Below are 22,319 nucleotides of genomic sequence, written 5' to 3'. Positions count from 1 at the left end.
GGAGGCTTCGCCATATCAGTTTATTGTATAGTATTTGGAGATCTCATCAGTTGTTACCATGACAACAACCACTTTTCCAGGGGCCAATATTAACATATACTGTATAGCCTACTCAACAAATGTTTACTGCTACACTAGAAAATCAAACATGTACAATAACACCATTAAACTACTGAATACACCCACATAAAAACCAAACATGTGACATACAAACTAACAGAAAAACTGACTGTAAAGAATAAAAAAAAAAGAATCTCTATACAATTGCAGATTCACTCAGCAAAAAAGAATATTATTTTGCTCATGTATACCGGTAAGTTGTTTTTTAAAATCCCTTTTCACTAGATTATTGGAATACTATATCGGGATATAAAGAACTGCAGACTATATGATCGTATACTTTTTGATTGCACTGGTTGAGGTAGCGTAACATTACCTCTCTTCACCAGCCATGTTTGATAACTGTGTGTACATCCAGAAAATAATATACCTCAGTATCCTTCTGTGTTTCTGAAGTACTCTAAGACCTTACATTTTTCATCACACTGTTGTCTTTTAAAGCAGTAGGTATTACTAAAGTAAATTCAGTTAGCCTTACAGGCTCGTTCTGAGGCCGATATGTTTTTGTCTGTCTGCATTCAGGGTGTTTGCACAAAGGCTTTTTTCCTCACATACATGGACTTGTGGCAACAAACAGGGGCTCGTGATTAAAAATGTGAGTTGCTGAGGAGGATGTGTTTAGCTGGTCAGACCACTGACAAACACAGGAAATGGTACACACTGACAGTTCAAACATCTATAATATCTGATACAGTCCTGGAGTTTCAGCCTATTCGAGTGGCAAAAACCAGCACCATATTTAGAGCACTTCATGGCTCAACCTGTAGAACAAGTTGCCGATTGTCCTACACTGAAATGTGGGTCAAAGTCAACATTCAGCACCTTTTACAGTAGCAGGTTAACACATTGTTCACTAGCAAATATATGCTTAGTAAATTTAACTGCCAATTTGGTGGCTGTAATTATGCTACCAAGCCGACTATTACATTAATGTCACTTCGCACATCAGTTGACGTGCAAATCAAAAGACACAATACTGCTCAAGCACATTACTGGTGTGTGTTTCACATGTGTGAAGCTGCTCCTGAAATATTCATTACTGTGTTTACTTTTAGTCAGCTGGTAATTTTCCAAAAGACACAAGTACAGCAGCCCTTTTTAACCCCCCCCCCATAACATTTGATTCTGTTTCACGAAGAAATATTGAGATAGTTTAACGTCAAGATCAACTGGCAATCTGCAATAAGAACTGCACTGCTACTACCACATGTCCTCACAGTCTACAGTAAGTGCAGTAAGCCTCGTAGTAGAGCAACCCCCCACCCTCCAGTCTTGGATTTCTGACATCAGACATGAATAAGTATCTCATTAAGATCCCCCAAAACCATCTGTCCAGAGAGTCTCCTCCTTACAGGAAAATGCTCTTGTAAACAAAAGAATAGGATTCCCTCATTACCCTCATTTAGTTCTATCATTAATGGCAAGCTGTACTTCTAATACATTCAAGGAACTGTAGTGCTTTTACAACAGTGCTTTTTTTTATTTAACAAATATAACACACCGGACTAAGCAATGTAAACATTTGTAAAAGTAACACTCTAGGTTGCTCATTTGTACAGAATTTTATTTTGAAGTCTCCTTGATGCAAACATGTTCATGAACTTTTGCAAGATTGCATCTGCTTTACAACGAACAGCTCCACAGTTGTTAGAAAAGAATATTAAAACATGGGAAGTACCTCCAAGTTCATTTTAAAATATTTATTGCATACACAATAACTATCCAATTTGGGAATATGTATTGCTCTTTCAATGCATAATTGAGTGTCTGTGCAATTATCTTTCAGTCTCCATTTAAGCATAGACAAATGTTGGTTGGCAGATACTTTATGCAGATACCCCCACACATCACCATGATAGAAACTGACAGAGCTGGACAACAAAATGTAACTAGAAATAACTTCATCTGTTGACTCGTGCAGAAATACTCTGAATAAGAGTGCTACAAATATGTTTGGTGCATACTGTAGTTTTTAAAAAATTTTCAAACGTTTTGACCAATAGATGGAAAATTAATCAAATGTGCAGATTTCGGAAAGGACCTCTGATTCCTGTTGTTCTTATATAATAACTTAGTTAGTGTAAGATCATGAGCAAGAGTTTATGAAAATTGTGAAAAATACCCTAATTATTCCTTGAAGCCTATGTTAACATATTCAAATAGCTTTCGATGTCAAAAACCCCAAAGATGTTGAGTTTACTATCCTAGAAAACTGTGTAAAAATAGCAAATACTCACATGTGAGAGGCTGGTAGTGAGTAAGTTGATTGAAAACTATTCATTTGACAACTAATTTTCACAATTGATCAATTAATCATACCTGCTCTAGAGTACTGGTTGGTTTCTTGTTGCTTGGGAAAATAATGAAACTGCCATTTATAATGCTTGTTAGAAGGGGCCTTTTTTGCCCTGTAGGAGGTTCATTTCACTTTGTACACAGTGATATATATATATATATATATCATTATTTTATCTTATAACTAGAAATTTAACAATGTGTGATAAACAAAGTACGATGGAGTAACTGAGCATATTGTACCTCAAAATTTCCAAGCGAAACACGATAAATAAGAGTATAAGAGTCTAGTATTACTATCCAGTATATGGTCCAATTAATTTTCTACTACATTGAATTTGGAATAATGCTTAAGGCGTGGGCCTGTTTCTTGACCATATTCCAGTTCTTTTCAGGACTAAATGATCAGTCAATGACAACATGTCAAAATAAACCTTCACTAGTGTCCTGGAACTACAGGATCTTGTTTTGAATCCAGAAAACAGGAAGTGCTGTGTTTCAAACGGCTGTGAGCTACTGATGACATCTGTCTCCCATGAATGAGCCATGACTGAAAACAAAAGCAAAAAGGACTGTCTGTTCACACCTGAGCAGAAACGTTTCTCTGCTGTTGTTGGCCTACATTTCAGTTCATGCTCTGTGTTATTAGCCAGCAGTGTTTGCACTGTCTGTCACTCCTTATTAAATCTGCACAACGCTGTGTAAACAGTGATGTGTTAGCTGTTGTAATTATGTCCACGTGTTCAGTTATCCCATGGCACATGGCCAGTATGACACTGGACATTTACTGTCATTCATACTGGGTTCTATACCCAGGCTAAAATATATATATATTTTTTTTACCAAACATTACACAACAAGCTCAAGTTTTACTGTAAAATTGTAACAAATTCATTGTCAGTTCTACAAAAACATTTGCATCTGACAGCCAAAAACACAAAGGATATGAATATTATTAACAATCAGTCACAAAGTCCTGCGATCATAACTTTACTTAAATAGAAACAAAATGTATAAGCAGCTAAATGTATTTCAACTATCAAAAGCTCATTAGATGGGAAAATGGCAGCAAACTGGATTATTGTTGTTAATGCATGTTTATGCAGCATAATGTGTAAGATGCATTTTTATCTTTTATTTTTGTGTAAGTAATTTACATAATGTACTTCAGTCTATAAATGCATGATTTCAAATGATCAGATGTTTTTTGAGGATAACCTTAAACTTCAAGTAAGTCAAATAAAATATAGTGCAGTAAAAAGTACAGTATTTCCCTCCAAAATGCAGACAAGTCATGTAGCATAAAATGGAAACACTAAGTACAAGTATAAGTATAAGTACAAATATTTCAAAATTGTTCTTAAGTACAGTACTTGTGTAGATGTATTTGATTACATTCCACCACAATTGTGTCACTGTCATATCCACTCAAATTGTATTAAATATGACCCAGTGATTTTATTGCAGCTTGTTTTGTTTCAGAAAATAACAACATATTAGTTGTAGTATTACAATGAAATCAGAACGATAGTTTTGTTGGTTTGAACCAAATTGTGTGTCATGACAGAACTGTGTGAATATTGTATCACAAGTATCAAATATTTACATAATATACCCACTTGAGGAATTACAAAGGGCATTGTAGTCTACAAACTATATGGGGGCCTCACTCAGCTGGAGGCCCTCAGTAATCAGTGCCTCTATTCACCCCACAACAGCCAGAATAATATGTGTTGTCTAGTCCATTGTGTGACGCCCTGCAGTTCCTGCATCATGTCTCCTGATCTGACTGCAACCGAGTTTGCTTTTCATATGTCTCTGAGCTACTGTGATGAAGAAAAAAGTCTTGTGCAAATATTGGCAATCTTTGAAGTAAAAAAAAAAACAGATTCTGTTTCCTTTGGGCTATGTGTGTTTTAAATAATCATGATGTCATTTAAGGCTTTATTTTTAGTTTTTAAGTCTGTGCTTTCCAGCAGAAGCACATTTGCATGACATTTGCATTGGTAAAATGTAGACTTAAAAACCAGTTCAGCAGGATGAGGCGAATGCAAATATTGAACTTGAATTTCCATTTTGTAATAGAAAGTGCCTCCCCTGGGCCCGATGCACTGGCTTTGTTTAGCTCTATACTACCCCCAAGTGGTGGAAAGGGATCCAACTGAGGAGACCAAACTTGCTGAGAGTGTGGGGCTGCAGGAGGAGACGAGCAGCTAACGAGTCAGGTTAGTTTGTCTGCACAGGAAACTGAGGGAAACAGACATGAGGGTCGACAGAGTCTCCAGGTTAGTTATAATTTGGGTGCAATGTCTGATTGAACCGCTGAGACAATGAGACAACTGCAGGGTTTAGGTTATAAATTACTAACAATGCAACGACTGCTGCTCAGGTAGGATTTTGACATTGATTTTTTGTCGGTGTTGTTGTGGTTGTTGTGGTTGTTGTTGTTGTTGTTGTTGTTGTTGTTGTTGTTGTTCAAAAGTTGACCTGAGTCGCTGAGTAGATGCAGTGTTCAAACGACCTGACAGACGATTAAGTAAAATCCTTCACAGAGATGCATGTATGGAAATCCTGTTTATTGTTGAGCATGAAATCAGTAGTAGCTGATTCATACTTCCAGCTTATGACGGCTTCTCTGTGTCGCTTTACCTGCACTAAGCTTTGGGAGTTTAAGCTTCATTACAATGATTAACCATTAATGTATTTTGTCCTCTCATGCAATAATAATTGAGTTTTCCCAAGCTGAAAGAGTTTGTGTCAGAGGCTGAGTTTTTGTTTGTGAAAAAGCTCAGGAATATTCACATAATATAATATAAATATATAGTAGCCTATATTGTTGTGGTATTGAGGTGTAATGTGAGGTCACTGTCTCTTATAGGATAATGAAGAGGTTAAGACTCCAGGTCACAAATTAGCAGCCATGTTGAAAAATCATCTCTTTCCTAAGAATGAATTGTAACGATTATTAAATATTATTGAAGGAAACGAAACTTTTTGACGCTGAAGTTTCACTGCGCAAATAAAGACCGTGTAAAATCCCCTTCGGATGCCGCAGCCAATGAAAACCATGCTGACATTGACAGCCGAGGTGCATGTCGGTAGCTGCAGTTCTTGCGTCGCCTGCAGCCCGTTCGCCGCTCTGTGCTCGCTGCTGTGGCGGACTACAGGGCTCTGGGTCCTGGACAGAGGCGGTTTTGCGTTGACAGCGGTTGGTACTGAGCGAAGTACGGCGGCACAAATATCGTCTGTGTGTGTGTGTTTTTCTGCGGTTTAACGTTTCCAAAAGTTGATATCTGCAAGTATGCAGTCCGAATCGGGAATTGTTCCCGACTTCGAGGTTGGAGAGGAGTTTCAAGAGGAGCCGAAAACGTATTACGAATTGAAGAGTACACCCTTGAAAAACAGGTCAGTTGTGTGGCTGTGGACAGTTATTTCCCACGCTGGAGCGGTTTTTGTGTTCAGGTGATAATTAGGCTGCAGACCCTTTTCAGTGTTGGCCGGGCTCCGTGCATGTGTGAGGCTCCTCCTGTGTGATGTTAACTGGAGCTGGACCCGACGCTGAGCTCTGGAGTGGGGATTCAACTGGTCTCTCATTCCTTATGGTTATCCCGCTGGCATGAAGTTATGCAACACTTGGGTGTTGTCTTGTCAACATCAACTCCAAATATTAGCTCGTAGAGGAGCAGACAGGTCAGAGTCTGATGAGATGCTGCTCAGCCTCACTTATAGTGATGGTTGACGTGCTGTTCAAGAAAATGGATGGGTTGGTTTTTTTGGGGTTTTTTTTTGATTTTCCTAAAACTCTCAATAGAAATATATTTTATAGACGATTTTAACAATAATTGTTTTGATTTGGCAAATGATATTGTGTTAGTATTAAGTTAAAATAAGTCTACAGGTTAAATGATACAGATGCAGATGGCAGGATATTCACTGGCTGAAAGTTATGTAGGCGACACATATACAACAAATCAGCACCTGGAAAGAACTCTAAGTAACAGACCCTGTAAATGATATCAGGATTTTGCAAACCAAAGCGATATGCTGAATATAGTTGTTGGAGAAAGTGCTCTTAAATCCTAACAAAGCAAAAACGTTTTCATAGAATAAATGAACAACAACAGTTACTAGTTCCTCTGGCGTCTCAAACACAAACACTCTGCACCACTGACTGATTAGAAAGCTGTTTTCAACTTTGGCAAATTGAGGCCTCTCTAAACAATCAACATTGAGCTGAGTCAGGTCTATGTGGTCTGATTTGACCTTTCACCCCCTTTTTTTCTGGAGGTGTTGCACAGTGAGTGTGTTGTCTGATATGTCTGTTTGTGTATGGTGTCAAATTCAGACGATAGATCTTATAATCCGTTTGTCTAGTTTAGTCATAAGTTCAACATTTTGGGAAAAGACCAACACCACTGACACATCTGTATGCAAAAATAGGAAGCTCCACTCAGCAGATGGTTGGTGTGATTTATTTTGTGATCGATGATGAGTGATTTTAATACATAATGAGACACTTTTTTTAGCTGTGATTCGTCAGAGAAGTTGTGAAACTCACCACTCGGCCTGTGTGATGATGATGATGATGATGATGATGATGATGACAACGACGATGACGGCAGTACACCTATCAGCAGAATGCTGTCTGATTTTCTGTACGTTGTGTCCACACGGCTCTGTTATGCTGTTTGGAGATAGTAATAGCTCGCCTCATTGTCAGGGTGAGACACACTGAGGACAGTACACCACTGTGTGCAGACAGAGCTCTTATTGCAGATGTTTGCCACTTATTTGTTCCCCCTCTGGTTCTTTTGACATGTAGTTGCAGATTTGTATTTTATCTCCTTTTCTCTAAATTCAGGCCAAAACACAAGATCAGGAAGAAAACTGTCATCTCAGACGGCCCCAACCCTTAACCCAGTTCTGCATTTTTTAAACTAATTTCTTCAATTTCTTCATTAGTGAAATGCCATTACACTGTTACTTATACACGGGCTGAATCTGAGCTGTGTTGTGTTGTGTTTTGTTGTGTTGTTGCTGGCTGAGCAGGAATCAGTGGCAGTAAAACTGAAGTGCCAGCATTGTTCCTGGAGAATCACAGAATATTTAACTTATTTAATGTTATTTCCTTTGGAATATGTGAAGCTGTCTGAGCAGTTGTTTTGATTGAAGTTAACCCACTTCCTCTTCCCATCACATGAGGATGACCCAGCATAATAATAGTCACAATGACTGCGTTGTGAGACATTGTTGCGCAAAATGCTTATAATTAGTCGGATTGATTATTGACTTGTGTGATGTCTTGTCATGGCTGGCCCCCGCTGTTTCTAAATTTGAAATGTGAAGTGTGACAAAATGTCATCTTAGCTTTCGCAGATCTATTTGTTTTCTTGCTGTCTCCATATCAGCTTGACAGCGCACTCAGACTGCTGCAGACGATGTGCCAGACTTTTTGTGCCTAATATAGATGTGAGACAGGCGGTGAAACTGGTCTTCTATGCAGTGTAAATAAGCTGTATAAATATAGCAGTGGATGTGTTATATCTGAAACTGAGAGTTGGGGGATCTTTTTTTTTTTTTTGCAGGCGAACTTGGCATATAAATCAACTATAAATATTTATGCTGTAAATCTTATGCTTTCTAGTGCGCGAGTTAACGTTTGACAAAAGCAGAGGATTGTTCAAAATTTCCATATAAATCCAGGTAGCTTCTCAAAGTGTGACTTTTTACTTTGCTCAGTATAACTCTTGTCTTTCTACAGTAAGTTTTTCATTTAACTTAAACCAAACTTTTCATGTATAATAGTGTTTAATGCCATATATGAATACAAAGACCCGTGCAAGAGCTTTGCCTAAATAACACACGGTTTAAAATGAACAAAATTATGATTTAAGTCAGGAAATATTTGATCCAAGAATAAACAGGAATAAGATTGTGATCAAAAATGTGATGCCAGGTTTCAATACTTGGCAGTTTGTGAAACTGTATAAAACACTTGAATCAATCTGCTCCCACTGCCTGTGCTTTACTTTGATCTATTAAAGTATCTTCATAAAGGAACATTAATTGTCATTAAAAAACACAGATTAAATGATCATTTAAGTGATGTACTTTTTCTAGTCTGATGAGCCTATAAACATTTTTATCATCTCCTCTTTTCTCTCACCTGGACTATGGTGCTGGACAGTGAGAGAAACGTGGGATTTTATTAAGAAAATCAACCTGAAAGTAAAAAGTTAAAATAGGATTTTGAACCCGCTCCACCCCTTCCCCGGTAGAAATTGCACTTTTGCATATTGCAATATGGCTGTCACAGTATCAGGCTTATCCCTTATCAGAATATCAGACATATTACAATATCAAATACATGGTTATTATTAACGCCTTGTAAAGTCAAAGCACACTGCCTGCGTAAGTGCGCTGAGTCAGAGGTTGACGATTATGAAAGCTGGTGTTGGGAGCAGCCTGTTCCCATGGGTAGTCCCAGACAGAGATGCCTGAGAGGCCGAACAGTTTCATCCATGATCTAAGACGGACCGAGGGCCAAATGACACGGACAGGTGTTGGCGGCTGCAGTAAAATATGGTTAGAACGACTTGTCCTGCAGTCATGATCACTTTACTGTATCTTAATCTCTTCTGTTGCTTCTTGAAGCACACGTCTGATCTACATTTCACCCCTGGAAAATCCTCCTAAACTTTGGATTTTTGTTCTGCTCCATGAGTTTTAATGTTAAAGATCCGTGATCTCTGTCACCTTCTATTGGTGACCAGTAGGAACTGCAAAACATTGCAAACATCACTTCAGCAGGTCGCATCCCCAGACCTTACAGCGTGGCCTGTCGTCCACACAAGTAATTAACACGGAAACAGTAGTTTCATAATATGGCAAAACATTGCACGGCAGTAAGTAATTTATTATGCTCTGAAATTATTTCATTATTGATTAGGCTGCAGAATGATTGCAGAATGATTTCTTGATTAATCTTTGGTTTGGTCTTTGGTGAAAAATTACAAGAAAAATATCCCAGAGCTCAATGTCTTCAAACTGCTTGTTTTGACAGACCAGAACCCAAAGACCCTCCAGCTGCTTTTACACGAGACAAAAAAAAACAGCAAATCCTCACAATCGGGAAGCTAGACCCTATGATCTAAGCAGCTAATCGACTAATCATTTCAGCCCTAGAATACTGTGACTACAATGTGTGAATACATTGACCTTTGCTTACTGTGTGAAGAAAGAGCTTACACCTCCTCTCCTGAAAAATAAAGATATTAGTCATGAGCATCTTCAGATCAGGTCATTTTTGCTGAAGGTCAAGAAAAGTTATTTTCTTTGATTTGCTCTTTGTGTGTAAAATGAGGATTAGTTATGTTTTTAAGCTATGAATGGTTACTTTTTACAGTGCAACAATGCGCTGGTTGTCTGTTATTATCACCTTCAAAGAAAATCGGGAATATAGTTTTGGGAAAAGCTGCTTTGTTGTGTTCGTACATCCTCATTTACACAAACTTGGAAACCTCATGGACTCACTCAACCTGCTGTAGGGGAGTGTATGAAATCCCCCTCCCCTCTCGGTGTCCTTGGACGTTCTGTTTTCTCCGTGTTTCAGCACAGAGGGAGCAGGAGCAAGAGCAGGCCGTCCTGCTGAAAACAAGTGGAGGGAATTATGAAGGGTACAGAAACCTAATTATAGAAATAAGACCCGGCAAGTTCAAGTTATCCCAACCAGACTTGGCTTCCTGGAAACACCATGCAAAGAACCTGATTATCTCTTTGGATGCTTTAACAGCTTACCCTGTTTTGTTTTGCTCTGGAGTCTGAAGCTATGAATGTCTCCAGCAGCAGTGTTATTCTGCAGGGGAAATGAGTTTACAACATTTAGAGTTTGTACCAATTTTACATCAATTTGACAGTTGTTTATGCAAAGGTTATGGTGAGTTCTTATTGGAGAACATAGTAAAAGTTTGCTAGAGACAAGCAGCATTGTTAGGGACTGTAGATCTGAGTGGCAATGATTAGTTTACCAGAGGAGCAGGTTTGCCAGTTACTTTCCTAAGCGGATGGGAATAAATAAAATTTGCAATTTCTCAAATAGATTTTTGTTGGACTTTATATATGGACTTGTATATGTCCATATCTGTTTTTATACTGATGAATATGCCAATTATTTTCTAGATTAATTGTTTAAAATGTCAGAAATTGTTGTTGTCTGATTACAATTTTCTAAAGCTCAGTGTCTTGTTTTGTCCCACAAAGGGTCAAAAACCCAAAGATCTTCAGTTTATTATTGCTGAAGACAAAGTATTCAGTTGATATCAGATGTTATGTTTTCTGTGGTTTATATTGTGACATCACGCAGTGTCGGTTTTGTTTGTTAACTGTCGTTTATAACCTGCTGCTGTGTGCAGAAGTTCTGTATTTAACTAGTCCTCCATATGTAAACACAAGAGTTTCAACTTGCAGTTGTTTACATGGTTTAACTATTTACTTAGTTGTAGTTGTTTGTACAATTTGCTCGTCACTACCTCTCTCTTTTCAGAACAATGTTTTTAAACTGCATCCTCTGTGTGCAGAACATTCATAATTGATGCTCAAGACTTGACACTTGTGTACAGATGCTTCACAATATCACTGACTTGCTTGCTAGTAACTGACACTGGGGGATGATGCCAGCTGCAGCGCACTGTGGGGGGGTGATCAGCAGGGGAGACCGAGGGGATCAATGTACTGTCATGTAGGGTCATAATCACTGAGCTGTATTCCAGCAGGGAGGTCGTGCAGTGTGCCAGTGCGGCCTGATCTGCTCTGTGAGTACAACACCTGCATTCTGGTAGAGAGAAACAAAAGCAGACAGGATCATCACAGGCGGCTGGTTTTGCAGGGCGGTGTTTTAGCAGCGCAGTTTCTCAGCTGCCTGTTAACATGAGATCTCACTAGCCTGTCCTCTCTCACCATTCTTGCACTTCACTCCCTTTATAGTTACAAGATCACAGCTAAGTGAAGGTGCATTGGACTAAGAGAGGAAAGATCTCCCTCTGGTGGGAGAATGGCTTTTAATGACTTTATTTAAAGACTGAAAGATTTAAATGATGTTTTGTGTAAGGTCTCTTGGGTATGATTTTACATCTGAGATATGAAATTAATCTCAGGACACATGACACATATTAGTGTGTCACAGTAAATGTTACACTTGTGTAAGATAAGTGTGTTACGTGTGCTGCTGTCAGAGTGTGTGTTCATTCTGATTTGAAGAGACTTTGCTCAGAGGTTGAAGAATTTTCTCAGCTTGCAGAAAAGCTTGTTATCCTTGAATTGCAGTTTGAACATTATAATGAGCAGAACATGAAAATCATATCTGCCCAGCGAAAATCAGATTTTTGGTTTCTCAGATAAGATGAAAGACGGTTTCCATGTTTCTCTACTCCATAAAGAGCCCCTCCAGGTCTGCTTTTAATGCTCTCCAAAGTTACGTTTCCTCATAAAAAAAAAATCCAGAATCTATGATCCATGTAAGTTGTTACATTTTACAAATTATTGCAAAATTTGAACTGGTGGACACAAGATGTCTTGTCTCTTAACTGAAAAGTTCATTCTCAGGTTTCTACATGACATTTGTGTAAGTAGAATATTGGATTATAATTGGGTTCCAAACCGGTTGTAATGTAATAAAATTATCTCATACAATATATACACATCTTAAACTCAGGTTTGAGGTGAACAGAGAGGAACTTTTTCCCTTCAGGGGATGAAAGTGGAAACTCTGCACAGTGCAGGTCAAACGTGCAAATAAACCGTTTCAAAACTCAGTGTATTATCTGAAAAATGCATCGTCATAAAACTGAAAACAAGCTGCTCTCCTTAATGCACGACATTATGGAGATCTGTGGTTTTCACAGGACAGCGACTAAAACTTGGTTGCAAGCCGTCCACTCAACAGTGGCGACACATGTCTCGAAGTGAAACAGTATCTGTGTGGTTTTAAAGCGGCGTGTTGATGGACAGTGTGTTTCCAGTGGGCGCCAGCCCTCTCCTCTGCTCTGCTCTGGACGGGGCTGGTCCTCTGCCTGGGACTCTGTGTGGCGATTGGAGATTCCAGGCCGGGCCCTGGAGCCTCCCCCCTCTGACACACTTTCAGTGCTGCACCACCAGCATGACTTTCACTGCTCTCCAAGGGCGGGTGGTGCACCTTCAGGAAAAAACAAACAAATATGGAGGCTGTAGGAGTGCAAGTGTACAGACCCTGCTCCTTTGATTGTCTGTGAGTATGGCGCCTCAGCATCTGTGATATTGTTGGCATGCATTAAGGCGTACTTTTGGAATGTGTATGCGTGTGTAAAACACTACAAGTTACACATGAAGGACAGTGTGCACAGAGCTGTGTGTGGGGAAGTATATACTACCATAGCTTTAGCAAGTTTCTCCTCGTGCAGTGTGTTTGCGTTGAGTAGTTTTGGCAATAACTGGTTAATGATCAAAATCACAGTTTGTCAAATAGGCATAGAGTTGATTGCAAGTGGTAATTGATTAACTTAAGTACATAAGAGGTTTAAAAATCTTATGATACTTTGACAAATAGCACTCACCTTTTTTATACAATAGTTGATTTGTAGCAGAAAAGTTGTTTGTACAAAGTCAAATTAATTGTCTTCTATTAGTTTTTAGATGAGGTTGTTATTTTACCATCGTTGCCCATTAGGCAGAGCTATTCGTGGTCACTAAAGGGTCATCAGGTCTGCAAGGTCTGAGAGGCAGCCCTCTACCATCCACCATCTCCAGTCAATTACCAGCAGGGATACTGGTGGTACTAGAATATTTTTCTTTAACAGCTCAGTGGTTTGACTGCGATCAGACCTGAGTCGCTCCACTGAACTCTGTTACTTACCTTTTCTTCTCTCTGGATGCAAAGCTACTTCATTCTCCTGTTCAGTCGCTGTCTGTCTGTCTGTCAGTCAGTCATTAAGACCTGCATCAAAGACTCAGCTCTGACTAATGGAGTATGATGGAGTAGTGTAGTGAGCAGATCCAGAGGAATCATGAGTTGGGTGGGTGGGGCTCTTCAAGACTGTGCAGCCATTGTTTTTTCTGAGATACACACAAACAAGAGAGGAGGTGCGCACACGCGCGCGCACACACACGCACGCACACACACACACACACACACACACACACAAGTGACAAAGTTAAAAAGGACAAAAGAGCTTTTTATGTGTTTCAGTGGTTTGTTTGGCAAAAAGCCACAGAACAATTCAAGAGAAGAAACAAAGAGAGAGGTTGAGCTTTGCTTTGTAGAGCAGTTTCTGGTCATTCATGCACACACACAAACACATACACACACACGCACACACACACACACACACACACACACGCACACACATATACACACAAGTCAATCTGATATTCAGGAATGTATTAAAGAAAATCATGAGGTGCTACAACTCTCAGTAGATCTCAGCTATAAACCATTCACCACTGTTTGGAAACACATGGGGGGCTAATATCCTGTAATTATTCAAGTGTAATTAAACCTTTTGATGGGGGTCAATATTACACATTTTAGATTTATTTTAAAATTTTGTCTGCGTTTCAAGTAAAGCCAGACAGATACACAGATTTGGCCGGTTTTAGGGATACCAATGACAATATTGGCTCATCACAGATGTATTGTTAGTGTTGTATATGTTGGCTGATGAATAATGGCATAAGAAATGTCAGTATAGAAATTTTCAACAAAGTTTGAGGTAGTTTAGAAACAGTGTCTTCTCCTAATGCTATATGTTCAGGCGTGAAAAGCACAGTCTGAACACGGTTGGCCTGGCTTTACAAAGCGTGACTTCCAATGTTGCTTTTCTTGGTCCCGACTGAAATATCTCAACAAATATTGGATGGATCCCAATGAGATTGTGTACAGACATTCATGGTGCCCAGAGGACAAAGCCTATGCTGACTTTGATGATCCCCCGACTTTTCCTTTAGTGCCACTATGAGGTTGAGGTCTTTGATTTTATTAGTAAAAGCTCTTGACAGCTATTGGATTGATTACCATGGATTGCGCCCAGGGGATGAATCCTAATAGCTTTGACTTTTCATCTGGCAGATGAACCAGTGGGACAAATTTTTTTTTATTTGTGCTTTGGTTCATTCATCAAAACTAATGACACTCCCCTTGTATGTACTTCCTGTGTAATAGTAATTAGCAAATGTTAGCACGCTAACATGCAGAACTGGATGGTGAATATGGTAAGCATTATAATTGCGATAATTGTTAGCATTGTCATTGTGACATTAGCATTTAACATAGAGCTATGGTGTGTACAGCCTCACAGAGCTGCTAACATAGCTGTAGACTGTTAGAGTGTTGTTTTTTTATTTCCCTAAGTTCTTCTGTAATTTCTTCTCAAAAAGTCAACACACTGTCTGAGTTTTCATGTGGATTTGGCTTTACATGATGGAGTGCTATTTGACATAATAACAGAGTTATTACACTCACTCATCTTTGCGGAAGTGTCCTTTAAAAACACACTCGTTGTTCCAATGGAGCTGTGCAGGTCTCTTGAGTCTCTTGAGTCTCTTGAGTCTCTTGAGCCGGAGACAGAAACTGGTGGATCCTCTCTTATTCCTGGAAGTGCTGCTACACCTTCAGGTTGTTGTTGTGTTTGAGGTGACAACAAATGTGTTTTTCGCTCCGATTGCCTGGAAGGGTGTGAAGATGTTTTGATCAGAAGAGTCATTGCCAAAACTATTAACGTTGATGGTGTAAAGCTGAGGGGAGAGCAGATGTAAAGCTGTGAAAGGAGCTGCTGTACAGAGATATTTATAAGCTGAAGAATACGTGCAGCCGTGGTTTTTAATTAGAGTCAATAATAACTAGAAAAAAAACATCTGTAACTGTTAGCAACAACTGAACAATGTTTTTAAAAACATTGTTTACATAAAATAATCATTTGCGTGACTGAGTGTGGGGGAAAGAAAAGTGTCGACTTTAATATCTGTGGACGAAGGAAACGTATTTTTGAGTTTTTGCTGCACTTTCATTCACCTCTGTAAAAGTAAACATCCTGAAGTGCAAACACAGGACTGACGCAGGGCGGGGAGGCTGTTAGTGGCGGCTGCTGCTTAAAGCTGCCCTGTGGAGTTTTTTTATGTAAACAAACAGAAGTTATGTTTATATGCAATGTTTCTAACCAAAACACGTTGTATAGGTTTCTTCTTTTTAATATTTCAGATGCATTGTTTACATCCACGTTTACTTGGTATAGCAGTTGGCACCTTGCTGTGTTTGTCGGTGCATTACTGCCACCAACTGTCAATCAGTGGAACAGCATGAAACCAAAGTCAGGATGTGAATCGCTGTGTTGCGCACATTCGTGCATGATACAAACAAAACGTGGACGCACTCATAAAAACAATTTCAAAATAATACATATTATTGCATATTAATAATTGACACATTCATCTATGAGTGTCACTTCAATGTTGCAGCTGGTAAACATGGGGCTAAACTATTTTATATACAGTCGGGTAGCACTGGCATAACTAGTGACAAGGCATTTGATATGTAATAATGTATCATCACTTATTTTGTATAATCTGGATCTGTAAAGTATCTGCAGCTGTCAGATAAATATAGTCTAGTAAAATACAGCGTGTGTGTACAATGTGGTAGAGTAGAGATATGAAGTAGCTTAAAATGGAAATACTCAAGTAAAGTACAAGTACCCCAAAGCTTGGGTATATCTACTCAATTACTTTCCACCACAGAGTGGACGACTGTGTGAGTGTGTGTGTTATAGGGTGGCATCAAAAGACAAGGTGAAGCAATCAGTACAATAGGCAACTGTCTCTCATTGTGTGTAAGTGTGGATTTCTCCAGCATATTGTACAACACTTACATTTGACATTAAGAGGCACTATTTAAAAAGTAAAGATCATAAAGCTGAGCAGCATCAGTGTTAACTAACGATTATGCTCATTATCAATGAATCTGTTGACTATTCTCTCGATCAGTCACTTAAAGTTGTAAAAAAAAAAATTCACATCGCAACTTCCCACAACACAGACGACAGTTTCAGATTGACCAACAGCACAAACCCAAAAATATGACGTTTACTATCAAAGAAGTTAATATTTGCTTTTGAGAATTCAGAACCAGTGGCATTTTTGCTTGAATGATTCATTCATTATTCATTTAAAAAAAAATGTTTTAACCTTAAAATGGATTAATCACCCACTTGTTTCAGCTCTAGTTTAATGAAAATTTTACGGTAATTTTGCCTGCAGTTCTAGTTCTTATTTTTGTAACTGGCGAAAAGAAAGGGAAATGAAACTGCCCTTGTCTTGAAACTCAAACCCTCAAACAGTGAAGTAGATTATAAGAAAGAAGAAAAATCAAAGGATTCAGTTCTGGCAGTGGAAATGAAAAATTAAAACAAGCTGTTTTAGCATTAGATCCAGTGACTTTTGGTTGAAATATCTGGGATGAAAGGAAACACAATCGCCCAAAGTCACACAGACAAAGGAATTATGCATATGAACACTAAACCTGATTCTGTGTATTGGGTGAAGTACAAAGGAACTTGAACAAAAAAATGCTGTTGGATTGAAAGCAAACTGCTGCAGTACTTTCAGAGAACAAGCTACAGTCTTTGTTCGGCTGTAACACAGTTATCAAATATACTTACTAATGAATTTATCCAGGATCAGGAATCAGCGATTTTGCTTCAGCATTGTCTTCAGAAATTAATAGAACTGTTTATATTAATCTTGAAAAATAAGTCTAGTGTGCTCTCTTATTTGACTGTAGATAATGTGATTATATATGTCATTTAGGTAATTTAATAGATGTTATTGTATAATATAGCATGATTTTGTTTTTGTGCAGGGTTCAGTGGGCGGGGTGTCAGACAATGAGATTATATGCAGTGCTGGGGGGGAGAATTATGGTATGTTGAGGGCTCAACACCCACTGAATACGCTGTGGACCGAAGCTGTGTTTGACTCCGCTGGCTAATTAGTGCGATTACTGCACAGCTGGATTGGCCAGACGTTTTACTGAGTTTTATCAAAAGGATCACTCACTCGATGAAGGCTTCATCCCGACAACTTCTGCTTCAGCAGAGTCTCTCTATTTTAGGACTGCAGGACTCTGTCTGGGGAGAAGCCGTCTAAATTTAAGAGAGTGGGAAAACTGAAGCAACCTTTTGTTAAAAATGTTCCTCTTTCTGTTGAGTGCAGCAGCTGCTATTTTGCTCTCTTGTAAGTCCACTGTTCAAAGCATAATGACATTTCATTTACCATCAGAAAATGCACGACGAAGCCAGATGGAAGCTTAAAAATGACTGAAATGATTAAAAGACGGTCACATTTTTTTCAAACTACAATCATTTAATGTGTTTTCGATCAGCTAATCAATCAATCGACCAGTCATTGCAGCTCTACAGTTAAGATTTTCATTTTGATCTCTGCTCCTTCAGTCATCCTCTCAGCCAGTTTCCTTTCATCATGTTAACCTTTTATTCCATCTGCCTTCCCTCCATCTTCCTCTACCTTTTCTTCTAATCGTTCTCTTCACTTGTCTCTTTTGCTTGACCTCTCTTTCCTCGTCTGACCTCTCCCTACCCTCTCTCTGTTATCAGTCTCTTTCTTTTTGCCTCTCCTCACCTCACCTTTTCCAGTCCCCCTCACCTCCTTTCACTTTCCCTCTCTTCCTTGACATCCCCACCCTGGCCATCTCTGCTCATTCATCTGGCATCTTTCTCCTCTCGGCAGCAGCCCATCGGACCAGCACGGCTCCTCCAAGCCCCCGCTGAGCTCCTCGGCCATGACATCACGCATCCTGCTGCGGCAACAGCTGATGCGGGAGCAGCTTCAGGAGCAGGAGCGGCGGGAGCAGCAGAGACAACAGGCCTCCCAGTACCCGCAAACCACAGCGGCCCAAACCCCAGCCATCAATGTCAGTGTGCCTGTCAGTTTGCCGCCTGCTGCACAGGTACCGATGGAGGTGCTGAAGGTAAGCAACAGTGCTGCTGGTTTAGTGATGGCAAGAGAAGAAGAGGGAATGTGGCAGCATGTATGGTTGTCAGAATTATTACAGTGTATGTATAAAGTTTCCACCTCTGAAATTAGAAGTTGCATGTGTCATTGCTGCAGTCTGAGCGGTCCAGGCGCGGCTGTATTTATAGAGTTTATTGACTCGTGTGTAGACAGTCAGGCAATCGTGGTTTTACTATGAGTGTGTAAAAAAACACAGGAGTGAGTGAAGTGTGTTAAAATGCGTATATGGGGATTATCTTTCCTGAGAGAATTCCTCTTTAATGCATGCTGTGCTTCCAGCCATTTGGATTTAGCCATCTTTAATCCTATTTGCTCAGCTACATTCACATCTTTTCATAGCTTTGATTCCCTGGCAGTCCAAGGGACAGGAGACTGTTAAGATTTTCTGTAGGAGTAGAGACCGTTGTGTTTGAGCGTGCATTTTAACAAGGCACCTTGGTGAGTTTTCCTGTTTGTCTTCTGCATGTGTTTTCAGAAAGCTTGTTTTGAAATGGCAGTTTATGAAATGGCAATAGAAATGCATTGAGCTGCGTTGTGTGGCGCCAAACTTCCTTATCTGCGATTGAGAATTTCTGTGTTATTGCTATTTTGTGGTTTTTTCTGGTGCATTTTCCTCCGATTCTGATTTTACAGTATAAAAAAACTCAAAGTACAAAGATTTTAAGGTTTTTTTTTTAAGTTGTTCCTGACTAAACACTTGAGTGAGTCGCTCTTAGTTCAGTTTTGTGAAGCATTTTTCTGGAAAATGCGGCTTTTTCATGATTGTGAAGCTGATGCACGTATGTACGTGGAGTTTGTCATGAGGACACATGCTTATCCAGATATGCCTGCGTGCATCTATTTACAGTTTTGTGTGTTTGAGATTTTTTAACAGAGACACCAAGTAATCTTTTTGCTCTGTCAGTGATCTGTTTTTTCAGTTTCTTTGGAAACACTGCGATCATAGATGCAAGTCTTTTGCAAAAAATATTTAAAAAAAAAAAAATTATATATATATATATATATATATATATATATATATATATATGTGTGTGTGTGTGAACTTCAGGGAATCTTTTTACAAATATATAATTGCATTTGTGCACTTGTGTTTCTAAGATCATAATATTTACCAAAGAAATGTGAATTTTTTACAACATTAAATAGGTTCTCATCACTTCATATTGTTCTCTGTGGAGGCAATAAAAAGTAATGTTATCTCAAATGCGACTGTAATAAAATGTTGTATTTAGAATGATATTATAGCTTCTACACAGGCTGTGTGGACTACAGTTCTTGAGCAGTTGTTCAGAGAATCAGAGAATACATCAGAGTTTTAATTGTATAACTTTAAAGTACTGATACACTGTGAGTGTATTGGGTAATCTTTGTTGAACTAAATCCATCCACAACACATTCAGAGATTTCATGGTTACTTGCTCAGCCGCACTTTCATCACCCTGGATGTGTGTGGCATGGGCCAGCAGTGAAGGACACATACAGTATATCCATTGAAAACATTGCCCTCTTCATGCAGCATAAACATTACTTATACTCTCCATAATCTGCTGCTCTTTGAGAGGTTTAGGACGCCCCCACCCTGAACCCTCGCCCTGTATACAATACATCAAGTTAGAGTAATTTCTCTGCTTTGTCGAGAGCTTACAGACATTCTTCATTGACTGAAGTCCTCCAATGAAAAGGCCGTTCCAGCTTGGCGCTGTTGAGCTGGGTTAACCTGCTCCCCTGTCTGTGGGTAGATTAGCAGAGTCCACACAAAGCTCAGGGGTACCAGGCAGAGCTGCTGGACCTCAAAAAGTGCAAACATTAAGCTCAGATGAGTTTATCTAAAGACTGATTGGACCCTTAATTAACCAAGTGACCTCTGACCTTCTGGGGAATAAGTAAAGGATCAGTTTAGGGATCAAGACAAAGGCGAGCACAGCCTTGCCACACACCGAACGCTAATTCAGTGAAGAATGCTCATAATTAGCCCCCACTGCTTTCATTCCATGGCACATTTAAAAAAAAAAAAATGCTGCTTTGAAATTTATGTAGGATAACTTCCTAAAAGGGTTAAAAAATGATTTCTAGTTTTTTTTTTTTTCCTCAGAGGAATTATGGGTCCATGAAAAGAACAAAGTGCTCTTCAACCTTGTACAAAATGTACGTTTCTTTTGGATTATAGAGTCCGTGTAGCTCGTGACCGGTACGCATCAGAAAGTATATAAAGATGCCACACAGATATTTCATTTCATTTTGGATTTGTTCATTAATTCAACAAGACAGTTAACTTGTAGTCTTTAATCTCAAGCACAAGATTATACCATAAATTTGGTGTAAAGTTTTGTGTAAAAATGATTTAATTAGCACTGTGCAATATTAGCCAGTGTTGACATTTCTGTCAGCACAGGCTATAATTGCTCAATAATTTTAAGAATTTGTTTTCTGAGTACTGTGAGTGTAGAAAACTGCAAACCACACTGCCAAAGCCCGTTTTCTAAGGATTTATGCAAATTTTAAGAAAACATTTCCCATTTAAAGACTCAAGGTTTGTATTACGTTGGTAATTTGCCAAGCTTTTGCATAACAGCATGACAATTTGCCAGAGGTGGAGAAGACCACACGTTGCTCTGATGTAGCTGCTCACATTAGCATCACAGTTGTTGTCTGCGAGCTCCACAGTGCACGTTAACAGCTTAACTGTGAGACAAAGTAGCCCATTCTTCTAGTCTGCGTAGCAAATGGGGGCATTCTTGTTAATGCATCCTGGTAGGACCATCATGGAATGCCCAAAGCATACAAGTCAAAAAAAATACAAATCAGCGTTTGTCATTCTGCTCTCACCCTGCATCCTTCCACAGTACAGCAGGGCGCTTTGTGTGTGTTTCTGCTGAGTGTTTCTGACTCTTCAGGGGTTATGGTGCTGAGGCCCTCTGGGCTGTTGATGGCTCAAAAGGAGCTGATAAACAACAAGATGTCTTGTTTGCTGTGGTTGCAGATGCTGTGAGCTAGCCGTTGATGTCACATTTCCAAACAGTGTATTTTGGAAAGAGTACATTAAGTGAAGTTGAGCAAAGTAAAGTTCAGGCCCTGGCTGCTGGCTCTGTGATCTCTCTGTAACCCCATTTCTCTGCTCGCTGGCTTTTCCACAAGCTGACCAATCCAGTTTGTGTTGATGTATCCACTTGGTAAATACACTGGGGAAAAACAGCCTTTTTCTCACTCCTCGGGACTCTTTACAAACAGATAACTTTTTCACCCTCGGACCAGTTCATCGTAAATCAAGCCACAGTATTTATTGACAAGGCCAGGATGTTCCAGTCTGAGGTCTGTGGCCCTCAGGGGGCTCCAATGAACTCAGACCAGTGAGACCATCTAATTATGTGTAATAATTTAGGTAATCCCTGAGGACAGAAACAAGATGGAAAAAGCACTTATGCTCATTTTAATGTCAAGACAAAACTAACTGATTTCAGACGGCTAAAAAAGGTCTGATATTTACGATTTTTTTTTACAATTTTAGGGCTGTGACTAATGGTTATTTATATTTTCACAATTGATTGATATAGTCTTTATTTTCTCAATTAAATAATGGATTGTTGGGTCCATAGAAAATTACCACGAATGTTACTGACAAGAGGTGATGTATTCAGATTGCTTGCTTTGCTCGAAAAAAGCAGCAAATCTACACATTTGAAAAGCTGGAACCAGGATTTCTGCTTTAAAAATGACTCTAACAGTTAAACATTTACCTAAATAGTTGCTGATTATTTTGTGTTGATCAGTGAAGCCATGAATCAATTAATGATTTCAGCTCAAAGCAAAATGTCTGAATGTTTGAGGAAATAATAGAGAAAATGATTCAGGAC

The 22,319-nt window shown here is 39.1% G+C and overlaps 1 protein-coding gene across 7 annotated transcripts in view; it reads left to right on the top strand.

The window, feature by feature from the left end:
* The first annotated feature begins 4,633 nt into the window (after positions 1 to 4,633).
* LOC130174867 (microphthalmia-associated transcription factor-like) overlaps positions 4,634 to 22,319 on the top strand; it is a 31,486-nt gene continuing 13,800 nt past the window's right edge. For 2 of the 7 annotated variants that reach the window (XM_056385103.1, XM_056385101.1), the window contains exons 1-2: positions 5,618 to 5,820; positions 18,187 to 18,424. In XM_056385103.1, coding sequence (XP_056241078.1) covers positions 5,717 to 5,820; positions 18,187 to 18,424 — 342 coding nt within the window. In that variant the 5' untranslated portion in view covers positions 5,618 to 5,716. Of the gene's footprint in view, positions 4,701 to 5,617; positions 5,821 to 12,599; positions 12,677 to 18,183; positions 18,425 to 22,319 lie in introns of those variants that run through there. The other 5 variants (XM_056385102.1, XM_056385100.1, XM_056385106.1 and 2 more) reach the window with 4 other exon arrangements.

This window comes from Seriola aureovittata, chromosome 9 (assembly GCF_021018895.1).
Source record: "Seriola aureovittata isolate HTS-2021-v1 ecotype China chromosome 9, ASM2101889v1, whole genome shotgun sequence".
NCBI lineage: Eukaryota > Metazoa > Chordata > Actinopteri > Carangiformes > Carangidae > Seriola > Seriola aureovittata.
The sequence above is the reverse complement of the archived record's forward strand: the minus strand, read 5'-3'. Positions and strand labels throughout refer to the sequence as shown.